Source organism: Onychomys torridus, chromosome 15, assembly GCF_903995425.1.
Source record: "Onychomys torridus chromosome 15, mOncTor1.1, whole genome shotgun sequence".
NCBI lineage: Eukaryota > Metazoa > Chordata > Mammalia > Rodentia > Cricetidae > Onychomys > Onychomys torridus.
Window position 1 is genome coordinate 73,127,434 of NC_050457.1, and position 17,309 is coordinate 73,144,742.

The window sequence follows — 17,309 nt, forward strand, 5'->3', positions numbered from 1 at the left end:
TGTGTTTCCACTAGTTTAGCTAATCATCTCTGTACTTTTTCCAATCACAGTCTCGATGTCCCTTGCTCATAGAATCCCTCCCCTCTCCCATCCATTGGACTCCTGGAGCTCGGCCTGGGACCTGCCTCAACTGAATGTACCAGACTCTGTTGGCTCCCCATGGGAGACATTGCCTTGGAGGAGGTGGGAATGGGGGATGGGTTGGGGGGAAGGCTGAGGGTGGGAGGAGGGAAGACAGGGGAATCTGTGGTTGGTATGTAAAATGAATAGAAAATCTCTTAATAATAATAATTATGATAATAAAAGCAGCTGTTAAAAAAAAAGGAGAAAGCCAGTAGAATAAACAAACACACTCACCTCTCTCTGCCTCCTGAGTGCTGACACATCATGACCTTACACCCTAACCACCACAATGCCTTCCCTCACACAACGGACTGTCCTTTCCAATCATGATCTTTGTTATAGCAATGAGAAAAATAAGCAGCCGAAACTGGAACCAGGGTATTCCTGTCGCTGTGGCAAACTTGTCACTGTGACCACCAGGTTCCTCTGAGGTGGAAATGGTTTATAGCAGGAGTGTGGAGCAGTTGGAACTTCATGAGAAAAATGTCATAGAATGATGTAAGCAGGGTTTAATGGCCCATCCTGATGGGAGTTCAGAAGATCATAATTCCAAAAGAAATATGGACAGTGGAGGATCGTCTCATGCTGTCTCAGAAGGGAACACAGGCCTGTCAGGAACTGGACTAGAAGGAAGTGGGCAGCATTCTACCCATGTCCTGAGAACTAGAAGGAGGCTGGAGGCAAAGGAAGTGGGCTAATTTGTTCGGTGGAGGAAATGTTAAGAGGGGAAAGCATCTAGGCTGTGGCTTGGCTACTGCTCAGAAAGTGAAGTAACAAAGATGAAAAATATGCCATTTACTGAAAGAAGGAGGCTGAAGTGAACCTCTAGATATGTCTGTAAGAGGGTTCCTGGGTATACAAGACCTCTGGAGGGTTAGGGGATAGATAGATCCTAGGAGCCCAGCTCTGGTCCTCTCCTTCCCTTCCACCTCTAGCTGAGGTGGGAAGATGCACTCTGAATATGGGTGGCACCTTCCACAGGCTAAGGTCATGCATGAGCCGAGTAAAGAGAATACGGGCTGAGCTTCCTCATTCAGCCCTCTCCACGTCACGACTGTGGATGCAGTGTGGCCAGCCGCCTCACCCCGCCTTACGCCTCCGCCACCACCATTGTACTTTCCCTGTCATGACGGACTGCGCCCTCAAACCCTGATAACCCTTCCTCCTTTCCATTGCTTTCATCTTGTATTTTGACACACTGAGGAGAATAAAAACTGAGACATTATCAGAGCTAAAACGGAGCCACTTTTGCCAAGCCCTCCCTAAGATAAATAGGTAAATAGGGCCGGGGAGGGGATGCACATGTACATGTGGGAACAGTAGAGCCGGGGAGGGGATGCACATGTACATGTGGGAACAGTAGAGCCGGGGAGGGGATGCACATGTACATATGGGAACAGTAGAGCCGGGGAGGGGATGCACACAGGTTCTACCAGAACCACAGCCTTACCCAGCAGCCACAGAAACTTCTAGGAGAAGGTGTCCATAAGGGGTCTGCCTCAGAAATAGTTAATGTTGACTAGGTACCACATTCGTTATCTTTGTAAATAACTCTCACATTCTCCTTCATTTTACTCCTAAACATTCCCTTTGCCTCTCAGCGTCTTTGAATGTACTGGCAGTCGGCATCAGGATGTGCATTTCCATAGTGATGCCCTTCTACCCCCAAATGTACATCACTATGTTTCAGAGGCTCTTCCTCGGACTGTTACTTGGGGTGGCAAATCTTTCAGACTAACCACTTTTACTGCTAGGGGAAGTTTTCTGTTAGAATTTTGTTCCTGGCAGTAACTAGCTATCCACACAGCTTCCCATTTCCTCAGAAAGCAATACACTGAACAATGACCTCCACATAAAAATGAGACAGGTTACCGCTGCACACCACAAGAAAAGACAATGGAATCCGGCTACTATGACCTTTCTGAAGGCCAAGCCATGGCTTAAGAAATCTTGGTGATACTTTAGCTTTTGTATATATATTAGCCAATTCCTACAATGATTTCCTTGTATGCTATGTGTGGTTCAAAGAACTCCTAACAGTGTATTTGTCTAAAATGCCTATCAAGCATCCAAGGCCAGATCATCTCCTAAACTAAGGTAACACTCTATTGGAAACAAGGCCTGTCTCCTAGGTCAGGTAGATAGCTTTATTTCTTGTGCAATTTAAGCTGAGACCCTCCTTTCCTATACAGCCTTACTAACATTAAAGACTCCTAACATTTTTACCTAACCACTTCTAGGAATGTAGATTGAGCACATATATTCCCTTTTTGATATATTAACTGATCATCATCTCTCAGTTGACCTCCTCCTTTACCATTTCCTTTTTGGGTTGTAAAAGAAAACCTGGTGGTCACTGCCTGAGGAACTCTTGTCTGCCTTTATAACCCTGGAAGAATTCAAGCCTGGTGACCTTGCTTGGCCAGAGGATTGCTATTGCTTGGGTTTATAACTGAATCCCTGAGAGATGATGGAGGAAGAGGTATAAGGAAACCCAGCAGAGGAATTGGGGAAGGACTTGAGGATGAGACGGAGGAGAGAAAAGAGAATGGAAGAACTAGATGGGAGAGAACGTACTGAGATGGGGAAGAACTAGATTGAAGGGCGAGAAGAGAGTACTAGAGGAACAAGATGGAAGATGAGGAAGAGCCAGATGGGGAAGAAGAAGACGAGGAAGAAGGAGATGGGAGAGGAGCTGAGATGGGAAGAACTAGATGGATGAGAACCTAGATGGGGCAGAAGTAAGATGAGAGAATTAAGATAGAATGTAGAGGGGACAGCAGATAAATGTAGTGAGAAATCAGGCAAGAAAGGAACCAGACATGAGAGCAGAATAGAAGCTTGTAGAGAGAGAACTGACTCAGAAAAATAAAGTGTATGGACTAAGGAGTTTTATGTATATAGATTCATTTCCTATCCTCAAAGATTAGATTATCAGCTGGTTATAGATTCTTCCTAGACTCTGGGAGAGGACTATTGAGGGGCAGGACTCTTGTAGTCCCATTAGTCTGGCTCACTTCCTGCTGGGCATGTCATCTTTTCTTCCATGTCCTTCCACTTAACGGTGGAGAAGTCAAAGGTTTGTAAACAATTAATAGGCAGCTCAGGTTGTAGACCAGCTGCAAAGGTGCCTCCAGGAGGTGTAGTCTGTCGTCCTCGTCCAATGAGCTGCTTCAGAAGGTGACTGCACTCACAGGCTGAGAGGAGGTATCAGAATGATCTCAACGATTCACATGGAAATGACTCCTTTGAGTCATCTGAGCCCCAGGACTAGCTGGGGACATGAAGCCTGTGCACCAGGCTGGCTTGATAAATGTAGCCCTCACCCCTCACCAAAGAAGCTTCTTTTTGCAGCAGACAGAGATCATGACAGAAATCTACAACTCTCAAAATGCAGAGAACCACTGCCTACAGAGGGCCCAACTTCAGCCAACACATTTAAAACACAGCACCACATTTAAGGTTCAGGGGACATCAAGGAAGATGGGGCATAAAGACTGTCAAGAGCCAGGGGACCATGACATCTGCTGTGACACAGTGTCTTCTGGGCGTGACAGGGAGTGTGCACCCATGAACTCTCAACAGTATGGTTGCCTCAACACAACTTGCAGAATGATAATACCAGTTGGCATGCCAATGTGGTTGGGGGAAAACTCCCTAAGGGGAAGAGAGCTACAGGCAACCAATGGCTGGGGAAGGAGAGAACATCAGTTTTCTCTAGGGATTACCTCCATGATAGGTTATCCAATCCCAAGCAGCAGCCCTAAACACATACACATAGGAGCAATACTAGATGGGTTCAGTAGGTTTGCTGTGTGCGTATGCATGTGGATCACAGTAATTCAAGAAAAGGAGATCATGAATTTGAGAGGAAGTTGGGAAGGGGCATGGGAGGAGTTGGAGAAGGAAGAGGTATGGGCGGAAAGTTTGTAAATATAATACTCACGTATGAAATTCTCAAAAGATAAATTAAAAAGTAAGTATTTGAAATTTATCCTTTACCGAGAGAGAGAGAGAGAGAGAGAGAGAGAGAGAGAGAGAGAGAGAGAGAGAGAGAGAATGAAAGGAAACAGAGGGGAGAAATAGAGGAAAGGAGGGAGGGTGGGAAAGAGAGAGACAAGCAATCTCTTCTCCCACTCTTGATTGGCAGCTTTTGGTCCCACAGACGTCAAAGCAACCACTGCATACCAAGTGCCCTCATCTGGATGCAGCTTGTTGCTGTTTCCAAGTTCTCTGTAGTATAGCACGTGCTTCAGTATCAGTGGGATCAAAGTGCCTGGGCTGGGCCTTCCCTCCTGGCCCACGCAAGCAAAGACAGTCTCCCTCTCCCTGCTCTGAACTCCCTGGGGAGGTCACATTACAGGCATGTGGTTTCATCTCTAGTTGGAGCTTTCTCACAGAAGCCTCTGGGCCGGAGTGGAAGGGGTGATCTCTGTGCACTCACCAGTCAGGAAACAGGGATGGGCCACCCAGTCTTCAGCATACACCGCAAACTGGCTCAAGTACCTGCTTTGCAAGTAGCCATTCAAGTTGCAGAACAGGACTGCCCCAGCAAAGGAGATCAGCGGTGTGGCTTTCCCTCCTCGGATCAGGGCTGGGAACACCAGAGTCCTTAGGAAACAAAAGCAAGGAGCAAGCCTGAGAACAGGGGAGCCTGCTTCTACATTGTTGCTTCACACGATCTTTCCAGTTTGTTTTCTGGCATAGATGTCATTCTTGGTGCACATTTGTGTTGGTTTACTCTAGTCTAAAATCAGGGGCCTTTAGATAAAGAACCAACTATGCTTCACTCATGTCCGTCAGTCACAATATTCAGGATTCTAATTATACAGAGCATGAAACAGATACGCTCACTTAGAAAAAAATGGACAAATCCCCCCTCTCCTAAAACTCTTTCCAAAGCAATGTGACACTTCTGGCACCCGAGGAAACCTGCACTCATGTGGACATACCCCCTACACACACACACACACACACACACACACACACACACACACACACAATTTAAAATAATAAAAATAAATGAGAAAAATAAAAATTTTAAAAGAAAATGTGCCTGTTAAAATACAGTTTACTGGTGGCTAGAGGGCTATTTTGGTAGGTAAATTACGTGTCTTACAAATGCAAGAATTTGAGTTTAATCCCCAGTACTCAGCTATTTTTTTTCTTTTTTTTTTAAAGGTAGCACTTACAATCCGAGCCCTGAGGAGGTGACAACAGCAGATGCCAGGTCTTGCTGATCAGTTAGCCTTGCCTAATCAGGGCTCCAGGGATGCTCTAGTCTACATTTCCTCAGTGCCCAGTTTTTTCTTAAGTGCGTTCTAGGAATCAACTCAGGGCCTTAAGTTTACAGAACAAGTGCTTTACCTCTTTACCAAATAAGCTAGGTCCCAGTGTGTTAATATTTAAAGCCTTAGGCCAGAGACCTTGTCATAGAAAGACAGACAGACAGACAGACAGACACACACACACACACACACACACACATACACACACACACACACACACACACACGGAGTGTTTATATTTGTCCCTCTGTCCTTTGGAGACTGGTTTCAGGAGCCCTGAAAACAACTAAGTGGTTAGATGCTCAACTCACACACAACTGCATAGCATTTTCATAAAACACATGCCCCATTTATTATATTCTTCTGAGGTTGTTGATGTAGCTGAAGACTAGATAGTTATAATTATGGTTTTCTTTAGTTATGATAAGAAATAAGGTAGATATCAAACTTTAGACTCACAAATACAGGATAGAATATTTCTTTAAATTTACAAAACACAAATAAACTAGATATTGTAACTGTAATTCTTGTTTGTTATATGTAATTTTACTGTGTTAAAGTTAAAACCTTCCTTTTTAATTAAACAGAAAAGGGGAAATACAGTGGGATAATGCTTGTGTACACTGGTTTAATAAAATGCTGATTGGCCAGTAGCTATGCAGGAAGCATAGGCGGGACAAGCAGACAAGGAGAATTCTGGGAAAAGGAAGGAGACGCCAGCCTGCCATCCAGGGAGCAGCATGTAATGACACACAGGTAAAGCCACGGAATATGTGGCGACATACAGATGAACAGAAATGGGCTGAGAGCTGGTCAGTGCTAGGCCTGAGCTAATGGCCGAGCAGTTTTAACTAATAGAAGCCTCTGTGTGTTTATTTGGGTCTGAGCAGCTGTGCACTGAGAGGGACCCAGGAAAACTCCAGCTACACTCATTTTCTGTATGCTTTCTAGATTACTCACAACCTAATCAAATGTAAACAGGTATTATGCTGTTTTCTTTGGGGAATGTCGACATAATAAAAACTCCACACTCATTCAATACAGATGTAATTTTTCTACAAATACTTTCAGTACATGAGTTGGTTGGTTCTGGACAATGAACCAACAATAATAAAGTACAACTATCCTCAGCTCGTAGGAGACGTGGACACCGCCAATCTGAACAAAACCCACCTTGTGCTCCAGCCTAGATCCAAAAGAAAAGTTCAAAAAGAGGAAGGAAAATTAAAAAGCTTTAAAATACACAAAATAGGTGTGAAAATAAACAGTCTGACCAAGACTTCTGGGCTAATGCCACAAATTCCCAAGGGCGAGTGACATGCCGGAGATAGGCGTCACTCTGTGGATGGTGACTTCTCCAGGAGGCTGGAGTCCCAGAGCAAAGCTTTCATCACTTTAGGTTCAGCGTTAAATTCAGTGGCAAATGTGGGCTGGGACTTTTTGAGTGTGGAGTGCCATTCTATGGACCTGTTCCTCCTGTTTGTGAGTCTGATATTCCTAGTCTGTCAGCCTGGAAAGGACATCACCTGTGAAGGGCAATAAAAAACCTCGAATCAAGAAAACAGTGGAGGAGTGACCAGCTAACCCTCTCTCTCCACCTTCCCAGATGAGAAAAAAAACCGTGAATCTTTCTTAGCCCCTCGCTACTCTTTCCTGTGCCTTGTTAAATGTTAACATTTCTCCAGTCTCAGAAACAAACCATAAAGTAACATGTGCTTCTGAGAAAAATATTAAAAGAATTTTCGAGTATTATCAAGAACAGTCAACAACCATTCAGGTTGTACATAAGCAGGCACATTGATCAATCAAAATTCTTCCACGAGGAATGTTAAACAGCCCCACCTGGGTCAATATTCTGTACAATAGTCATTAGAAATAATTTGGAAACAATTTCCTCAATCTATAATTTACCATTATATGGATGATATCTTAATACCTGATTCAGATGCAGATACCCTAGAAAAGAATGTTCGATGAAGTAAAGAAAATTTTGCTCCTGAAAAAAATACAAGGAGGAGATTCTACTAATTATCTAGTACATAATATAGGTTACAGAAAATTCAACCACAGAAAGTACAAATCAGGAGAGATAAATTATGGACTCTTGGTGATTTTCAAAAATTGCTGGGAGCTGGTAACTGGTTACGGCCTACAATTGGATTAACAAGCCAAGAACTAAATAATTTATTTCAAATCTTATATGGTGATAAGGCCTTAAATAGTCCAAGAAAATTATCAGCTGAGGCTGAGATAGAATTGGCTCTGGTAGAAAAGAAATTATAGGATGTACATGTGGATTGCTTGGATCCACAGCTGGACTATATACTGGTCATGCTACAAATTCTCCCACAGGAATTCTTATGTAGAGAGAAGATAAGATCTTAGAATGGATATTCTTGCCACACAGAGTAAAAAATTAAAGACCTATATAGAAAAAATTCTGAATTGATCCTAAAAGGAAAATTGAGACTTCGTCAACTAGCAGGAAGAGACCCAGCAGAAATTGTGGTACATTTTACTAATGCTGAAATTGCCTCATTATGGTCAAAAAATGAACATTGGCAAAGAGCTTGCAGTAATTTTGGGGGAGACATTAGCAAAAAATATACCAAAACCAAGAGACTTCAGTTTATAAAAACAACATCCTTCCTCACATGGTATGAGGAAAACCAATTTCTTGGGCCCCTACACTCTGTACAGATGCAAACAAATCAGGAAAGGCAGGTTAGAAGTCAGGAAAAATAAGTAAAGTAGAACAAATCCCTTATTATAATTCTGTTCAAAAGTCAGAATTACATATGATTCTCATGGCATTATTAGAATTTCCAGAACCTCTTAATATAGTTACTGACTCTCAATATGCAGCAAGAGTTGTTTTACATATTGAAACCACTGAACTTATTCCAGATGACTCAGAATTAACCTTACTATTTTTCAACTACCAGAAGTATTCAGAAATAGAAATTATCCCTTGTATATAACACATATCAGATCCCATACAGGTCTACCAGGTCCTTTGGCATAAGGTAATCATAAAATTGACAAGCTATTGGTAGGAAATGCGCTAGATGCCTCATGAAACACAATGTTAACGGCAAAAGTTTGAAGAAAGACTTCTCTATCACTTGGTAACAAGCCAAGAAAATTATAAGTAAATGTCCTACTTGTTCTTTGTAGTATAAACTCCATTACCTGCAGGAAGAAATGGATGTGTTTCATTTGGAAAATTATGGGCAACTGCTTTGAGTTCTGAAAAGGCTGATTCTGTAATTGCACATCTATTAGAAGTCATGGCCATTATCAGAATATCCATACAAATTAAGACTGACAGTGCTCCAGCATATGTCTCTAGTAAAATGAAAGTTTTTTTACATATTGCAACATAAAGCATATTACACGTATACCACACAATTCTACAGCACAAGCAGTTATAGAAATATCTATATGTACTTTAAAAGATATGCTTAATAAACATAAAAGGGCTGGGTGATGGTGGCGCATACCTTTAATCTCAGTACTTGGGAGGCAGAGGCAGAGGCAGGAGGACCTCTGTGAGTTTCAGGCCAGCCTGGTCTACAGAGTGAGTTCCAGGATAGCCAAGACTGTTTCAAAGAAAAACCCTGTCTCAAAAAAACCAACAAAACTAAACAAAAGAAAACCCACCCAGAAAAGGGCAATAAAGATCCCTAAAGATAGATTACACAGTGCTTTATTAACTTGAAAATTTTTAAATGCTAATGAGAAAGGAATAACAGCTGTGGAGAGACAAGGGAGAGTAGGAAAAACTGCTAAATTAAATCAGTATGCTTCACAGATGTGTTGACCTCAGAATGGAAACCAGGATATATGTTACATTGAGGAAGAGGTTTTGCATTTGTTTCCATCAAGATTGATAAATATTAAATTCAAACAAGAGCAACCTCTTGATTAGGAGAGGTGATAATTCATCAAATAGTGTGGCCATTCAATCTCAACTATTAAGACTAACAAATGCCTTTCATTTGGTCAGATATAACCTGCCAAAAAAAGGGAAGTCTCCAAAGTTAGGTTTGGGGCAATGTTTTGTTTTTGTCTTTCCAGAATAATAAAAGCATCAAACTAAGGAATCTGAAGACCACTGGACAAATGAGATATCTGAAGAAAAAGGATAAATCATCTGGGGAAAATGTCCAAAGAAAAAAAGTAAATTGGCTGAACAGCATAGCACATCTCCAACAGGATAAACTTTCATATATCTTCATGAATGTTTCTTTCTGCTATTTTCTACAAACATATAATACAAATGGTCTTTTTGTAGTCTCAGTTCAATTAAAAATTAAGGCTACTTTGGAGTTGGAGCATGATTCTCTTCTTCTCTCAACTCAAGCATGCTTGTTAAAGGAAAATCCAAAATCTCTGTCTCATGTCAGAAGAGAAACCTGGTATGGGACAGAAGAAAAAACAAAATTAAGAGACTATTGTATTGTCACTAATCTCACGATCCTTTGGTTTATTTTTTACTCTTTAAAGCTTTTCTTAAGGTATACATATTATCTCAGTATTTGTAAAATTGTTCTATATATATTTAAACTTTCTGTCATGATACTTATGGTCATATAGAGTACTAACTAATTCTGGAAATAAGCTTTATCTACCTTCCTGTATATGATTTCAAGGTTGAGTCTGAAGCAGGAATTAGGGGCTAAGTTTGTGTGCCCTTGATGTACTTAACAGATGGTGATCCTTTAACCTCTTGGAGATCTGCTGCATACGATATTTAAGATGTTTAAGTTTTCTGCAGTAAACTGTGACCATTCTTGGAAGTGAGCTTTGAGGTCTCAATGAAGATGACAGGGCCCTACCATGACAATGCCACCAGGATTGTGGTAACACCACTAAACTGACAAATACCACACTAAGATCAGCTTTGAACTACAAACTGCTCAGGACAACTTCTAAGCAGTTAGCTAGGATGGTCCAGCCTCATAGACTGCTCCAGCCAGGACTTCAGATAAGCCCTGCACTTTCCCATCACACCGAGACTGGACAACAGCTAGCTCTCCTAGGATTTGATCTTTATCTCAATTTTCTCGGGGTCCCCTAAAGATGCCATCACCCCCAGACAACAGGAAGTAATTTTAAGAACATGATGCCCACATTCCCAAGAGGTGAGGTGCGTGATTTTTTGGTCCTTCGGTGGATTCTGGATGTTTATCATTGTTTAGGGGGGCTGGCTGCAAGTTGTTATTGTCCATGGTCAGGGAGGAAACTAAACAGAGGGTTGGAGTCAGGGATCTCTTCTGAAAACACAAAAAAGGGAGGGATATAGGAATGACAGGATACAAGGGTAGATTATTAAGTCTACTTTTAAACTAAAAAGCAACTGAAATATTTTACATTGGTATGGATTTTTATATACTGATACAAATTTGAGTTTATTTTTATTTTAACATAATATATGTATATGTGTGTGTGTATATATGTTTCTACTCTTGTTTAAGATATTGTACCTATGCAGCTCATTTAAAAATGTAATGTGAGGTTCTAGTCCTTGAAAGCTATTATTACAAATTATTTAGGATTATTAAGAAATGCAGGTTAGTAGTTAGTCATCTATAACAGCAAACTTGTATTCATGTTAGATATGTTTTTGAGGTCAGAGATATATTTTAGATAGACAGGTGGACTTCAAACACTTCAGAGATCTACAGCTGTAAGTACAGCCTGTTCCTTATGCTCAGAGCGAAAGGGGATGGTTAAGTCCATAGTGTATTGGATCTGCCTGCTGGTGATCTGAATTCATCTAAATTATTCTATAATAAAAACTTAGGAGTCAGATGTTGAGGTGAGAACCTGATAGATCAAGAGAGCAGTAGAGAAGCCGGGCAGTGGTGGTGCACGCCTTTAATCCTAGCACTTCGGAGGCAGAGACAGGCAGATCTCTGTGAGTTCAAGGCCAGCCTGGTCTATAGAGTGAGATCCAGGACAGGCTCCAAAAGCTACACAAAGAAACCCTGTCTCAAAAAGTCTACTACTACTACTACTACTACTACTACTACTACTACTACTACTACTAATAAAACAAAACAAAAAAAAAAAACCATTCAGGATGAGGCTGTCTCTGCTCTGAGTTCAGAATAGTTCACAGGTACACTGATGTGCAGCCTCGTCCTGAATGAGGACCTTCAATCTCCTGGTGAGCTCTACACGGCTTCTGGAAGGAGCTTCTCTGCAGACTCCATAAACGATCTTCTCGATTCATTTGAAATTTCAGAGGCCAACAGCATCAATGTGCAAACCACACCACAGTTTAAAGTCAAGGCTGTTGGAATTTATAGATTTCTTTTCCCCATGGTGCCTAAATTCAATGTGAGATCTCCATTATCATGTAAATTTGCAAGAGACATAATTTCCAATGTTTTGTGAGCCAGAATCTTCATGTTTTAAAAATCTCTTTGGGTACTTGGGAGTTGCCATCTAATATTCAATGTGACGAAATTAATCTGCAAAGTTATAATATTATGGAATGTGCATATACCAAAGCATGAACCAAAGAGAATGGCGTAGGGTGGGTTGTTATCAGTTGTTTTCTGCTCACCGTAAGAGCTAACAAAACAACCCCTGGTGCCAAGCATGGGGACCTCCCTTCATGATGTTAGTCAAGGGATTCTAAGGGACTCCCAAAAGAATATAGGCTATTGTCATTACTCTTGGTGACCTCCCAGCCACCACTGTGCCCCTCCCTTCCCCCTGCCCCCTCCCTGCTTCTGTCTTCAGCATCAGAGAAGGTTCATATTCCCAAGGCCAGGGTCTGGCTTCCCCCAGGTACAGTCAGTCACACAGGAGCCAGGCCAGTCTCCCTTAGCACCACTTCTGGGCCCATGCCATTTTGTTCTCTGCTGCTCTCTCAGTTGGCTTGTACCACCCACAACACCCTACACCAACAAGGGCTAGGGAGAGTTTGCCAGACTGGCTGCACCAGATGCTGTTTCCACCCTGGTTTTCTTCCAGGACATGCCGCTAGAGCTCAAATGACCAATAAATGAGATGCTTGGGGAGAATGGAAACTGCTTATCTTTTCTCCTGGGAAAACTTAAATGTCACCGAATTACATGGGCTATGTGTCTACTGACATGTATCTCTCCCTCTCCCTCCACTGCCTCCCTACTCCCACAGAAGTATCTCCCAGCAGTTTGAAAATACCACATCTGGCAAAACAAGTGCTTTTGGAACAGTTTTCTACTCGGCCACAAAGAAACTGAGTCATAGCACTTGCAGGAAAGCAAACAGAAGTGGACATCCCTGTGTTAAGCAAAAATAAGCAAGACTCAGTGAGACAAATGCTGTATATTCTTTCTCATGGGTGTATCCTAGATTTTGGGGGGGGCGGTGTTCAAGACAAGACTTCTCTGTGTAGCCTTGGTTGTCCTGGAACCTGCTCTGTAGACCAGGCTGGCCTCGAACTCAGAGATTTGCCTGCCTCTGCCTCCCCAGTGCTGGGATCAAAGGCGAGTGCCACCACCAACTGGCTGGATCCTAGGTTTTTATATATATATGTGTGTGTGTGTTTTATATATATATATACATGTTTGTACTGGTACAGGTCAAACTAGAATGGGGACCTCGAGGAGGGGAAAGCTTTTAATGGGGGCATAAGAAATAAAAAGCCGGCAGCAGAAGAGATGAGACCTGAAAGTAGAAGGAGAGTAGTTGGGGAGAGGACAGGTGGTCAGCAGGTGTGCACAGAGTGACGGGGAGAGGGGGTGGACGGGGATGGGGTGGGGTGGAGAAGGATGACCATCACGAAGCACTCACGCAACTGCTCATGACTTTGAATGCCAATTTTAAAAACTGATCAAAGCAGATGGATGAATGAAGAAGGCACTCATGATCAGAACTCCAGTGCCATCAGTCCCCCCAATCAGCAGCCCAAGGTCAACACTGGTTGCTGTGCTCAGGGCTCTGCTCCCTACAGAAGGGTCTGCTCAGCCTCTGCCACTCCGGAAGGGACTATTGCATTTGCACGGCTGTCTCCACTCTCTCTCACTTGCCTACAATTAATCATGGCATTTCAATCCAGAGGCTTTGACTCAAACTGATAATAAAAACTTAGGAAGCACTGCCTTTCCTTCTAACCTGGAGTTCTCAGAAGTTCTTCACTGGCATCAAGCCTGGCAGAATATACACAGATAGGCCCACATGTATGTCACAGTAAACCAGTGCCTGTCATAACTTATCAAACCCTTGGGCGTATCAGTAGTATGTGAGCTGTTCAGACAGCAGCCTGTTTGTCATGCATGCCAGTCCTGCAAGGTTAGGCATCAGGAAGAAACAGCTCATGTTATCAGTGGGAAACCCTGCACAGTGTAGGAACTTACCCCAAGAAACGATGGTGTTGGGATAGCCCTGTGATGACAGGGAGACTCAAAATTTGCTCAGTTTGTCAAACTCCATTTAAAAAAAAAAAAAAAAAAAGAGCAGATAAAGCCAAGTGTGGAGGCACATGCCTTTAATTCCAGCACTCTGGAGGCAGAGGCAGGAGGAGTTCTTTGAGTCCCAGGCCAGTCTGTTGATCCTATTATACATATCAAGTTCCAGGTTAGCCAGAGCCAAGCAGTCAGACCCTGTCTCTAAAAAACAAAATACCCCACTCCCACAAACAACAGTGAAGACACAGACAGATAAATTAGGAAGGTAATGAAGGGAGATGGGATCTGTTGTATGTATGCCTAAAAACAAGTGCTTGGAAAAGGCTTCCCTACAAATATGACTTGTACACTGACAACTCTATTTCACAAACCAACAAACAAGCCAATGAACAAAAAAACCAAAAACCAAAAACAAAAAAAACCGATTTCTACAAGACATTTTCACAACAAGGCTGTGGTGGTTTGAATGACAATATGTCTCCCTGATTTGGGGGCGTTCCCTGGGCACACCTCTTGTGCCTCTTGTGAACTGTGCTGCAAGGCAAAGTCCTTTAGGCAGTGGGACAAAGGCTGCCCTATAAAATATAGCTCAACTAAACCAACAGTGTTAACAACAGTAATGAAGGGGCTGGAGAGATGGCTTCAGAGGTTAAGAAGTTCATAATCATCTGTCACTCATTTCAGGGTATCTGACACCTTCTTCTGTCCTCTTTGGGCACTGCACCTATGTGGTACACAGATATACATGCAGGCAAAACTCCAAAATGCATAACATTTTAAAAAAAAAAAAAAAAAAAAGCCGGGTGGTGGTGGCGCACACCTTTAATTCCAGCACTTGGGAGGCAGAGGCAGGTGGATCTCTGTGAGTTCGAGGCCAGCTGGGCTACAGAGTGAGTTCTAGGACAGGCTCCAAAGCTACACAGAGAAACCCTGTCTTGAAAAAATAAATAAATAAACAAACAAACAAATTTTTTTTAAAAAAAGCAATGAACTCAAATCTCTTTTGGTCCATGTTTTAAGCGAATCGGATGAGTGAACTAACTGTTTGGAAATTCATTGGCAAAAATGAAATAAATGTCCTCAGGATTGTCAGCTCTGCCCTGGTTGGTGGGCCAGGGAGAGCTACAGGTATCTGTTAGGGGTTTAAGATCACAAGCATGAGCGTCTCCTAAAAGCAAATGTGCAGTTGCAAGTGCAAGGCAGAGTGTACTCTCCGGGCCTTTCTTTTTCTCTTCTCTCCCCCACCCCCCCCCCCAAAACATTTTGAAAGCGTTTATTCATAAAAGCTTAAAACCAAACAATTGCCAGAGTCCCAGACCAGACTGCTCAGTTAAGCCTAAATGCTGCCCTCTGTCTGTCCTCTGGATTTCTACAGAGAGACAGACAAGTCACCTAGGGCCTCCCGGTGTGTCTGAATTCCAGAGGAGTGACAGGGGCCGCTTTCACTTCTCGGAGGAGGCTCTTAGACTGGAGATGCCGGACTCTGAGGCATCAGGGAGCTAAGAGGCGTCCATCTCCGCCTGTAGCGATGGTGACACTTCCGCCAGATGTGCATCCCTCCTCACCTCACCCACATTCTCAGAGTCCCAGCTTTCTTCTTCTTTACTCTCTCTCTGCCACCTGGGAATCAGGGACAGCCTGGCTGCAGGCCTGTGCTGTGAGTCTCCCCTTTCTCTGAGACTTGCAAGAAGGGACTTCTACTCCGCCTCATGAGACTGAACTCCTCCAGAGCATCCAACACTTTACTGTCTGCTTGTCTGTGTATTCACAGTATTGGTAATGTTTCAAAGAAACTTCCTACTTAAAAGGACAGTTCTCTTTGGCGCCTCCCTTGCTCCCAGGCCAGGGACCTTGCATTAATACGCTCGCTCCATTTTGCAGATGATGTTTTGTTTTAAAAGGACCATGCAGTACAGCATTGCATGTTCTCTGTTTTCTTGAGACAGGGTCCCACTATGTAGTCCAGGCTGACACTGAACCTGAGATTCTCTTGCTTTGGCCTGAGAACTGTCTTGTGGGATATTTGTACACTGTGTGAAAATGTATTGCTGTGATTGGTGTAATGAAAAGCTGAATGGCCAAAAGCTAGGACTTCCAGGGACAGAGAGGACTCTGGGAAGAAGAAGGAAGGAGATACCAGGAGATACAGAGAGGAAACAGGAGGTGCAAGATGGAAGAGAGGACAGACTTGATGTGTCATGCTTTGCTCAAGCCCATGGGAGGCCTTCCCCTTTCTGAATGGAGATGGAGGGCGGGGGGAGTAGCAGGAGAGGAGGACTTGGAGGAGAGGAGGGCAGGGAAGTTGCAGTCTGTATGTAAAATAAATGAAGAAAATTGTTATTTAAACTAAAAAGAAAGAAAAGAAAAAAGATGAAAGAGAAGTAACACCACATGATAGAATGTAGATTAATATAAATGAATTAATTTAAGGTATAAGAGCTAGTTAGAAACAAGCCTAAGCTATAGGCTAGCATTCATAATTAATAAGAAGTCTCTGTGTCATCATTTGTGAGGTGGCAGCCAAAAGAAAAATCTGCCTACAGTGCTGGCGTTACGGGTGTGCATGACCATAGTTCCTAAAGTTTGGAGAGAAAAGTAACTTCAAATGATGACTGCTTGTCGGATACGTCTTTTTTTCACAAGTGATCTAAGTATAACACTTAGTGAAGTTAGGTAACTGTAAACGGGATGTTTATAAATGGACTTTTCATGTAAGTTGAAAATAATTATTTTTAGCATCTTTAGCTTGGAACTCAGAGTGCTGGGGTTAAAGGAGTGTGCCAGCACACCAAACCTGTGTAAGTTGAAATTTAAAGTTATGTCAAATTACGCAATACTGTAAGAAAGTCCGAGGGAGGCTGACTTCTCTCCCCCAATTCCATTCTCATCTTCGTCCCTTCCCTTTGTTTCCCTCTCTGGGGATCGAACCCAATTCTAAAAGGTGAGATTGAGCATTTGAGTAATTCCCAAGTTACGTGAAAGTTCTGAAACACCAATAGCTAAATGTAAATTCAGGTCCTCTGGGCTTGTTCAATGCTATGCAAAGGAGGAGTCACCATACGCAATATGCATGACCACTTTAAACAATTCACTGTGATCATATATGTACTTACAGCAAACATTGATCTACGAGAAAATTTCAATGTTGACGACTTGTTTTCACAGGCTTTGTCTCATCACAGATACAGGACATAAGAAAAATCAAAGTGATTTTTTTGGGGAGGTGAGGGTTAGGCAAACTGGATGGATGGCATAAGACATGTTCTTTTGGTGAGGAGTAGACTAATTTTGTCTACATTGGAAAGTTTAAAAGTTAGATTATTTACAAGACATAAAGGTAAAGAGGGAAATCTAAGTGAGGTAGAAAGGAAGCAGCAAATAGAAAAGACAGTCCTGAAGAAGATGATAGTTATGAGGGTGTATTTCAGGTAAGAAAAGTCAAACAGAACAATGGGACATTTTTGTATGAGAGAATTCTGTGTGGTAGAAC

General features: G+C 42.5%; 1 protein-coding gene across 1 annotated transcript in view; it reads right to left on the reverse strand.

Moving 5' to 3' along the window:
• Window positions 1-17,309, reverse strand: part of Srd5a1 (steroid 5 alpha-reductase 1) — a 38,965-nt gene that overhangs the window by 18,809 nt on the left and 2,847 nt on the right. The window contains exon 2 of the mRNA XM_036206880.1: window positions 4,568-4,734. Within this exon, the coding sequence (XP_036062773.1) occupies window positions 4,568-4,734 (167 nt within the window). The remainder of the gene's footprint in view (window positions 1-4,567; window positions 4,735-17,309) is intronic.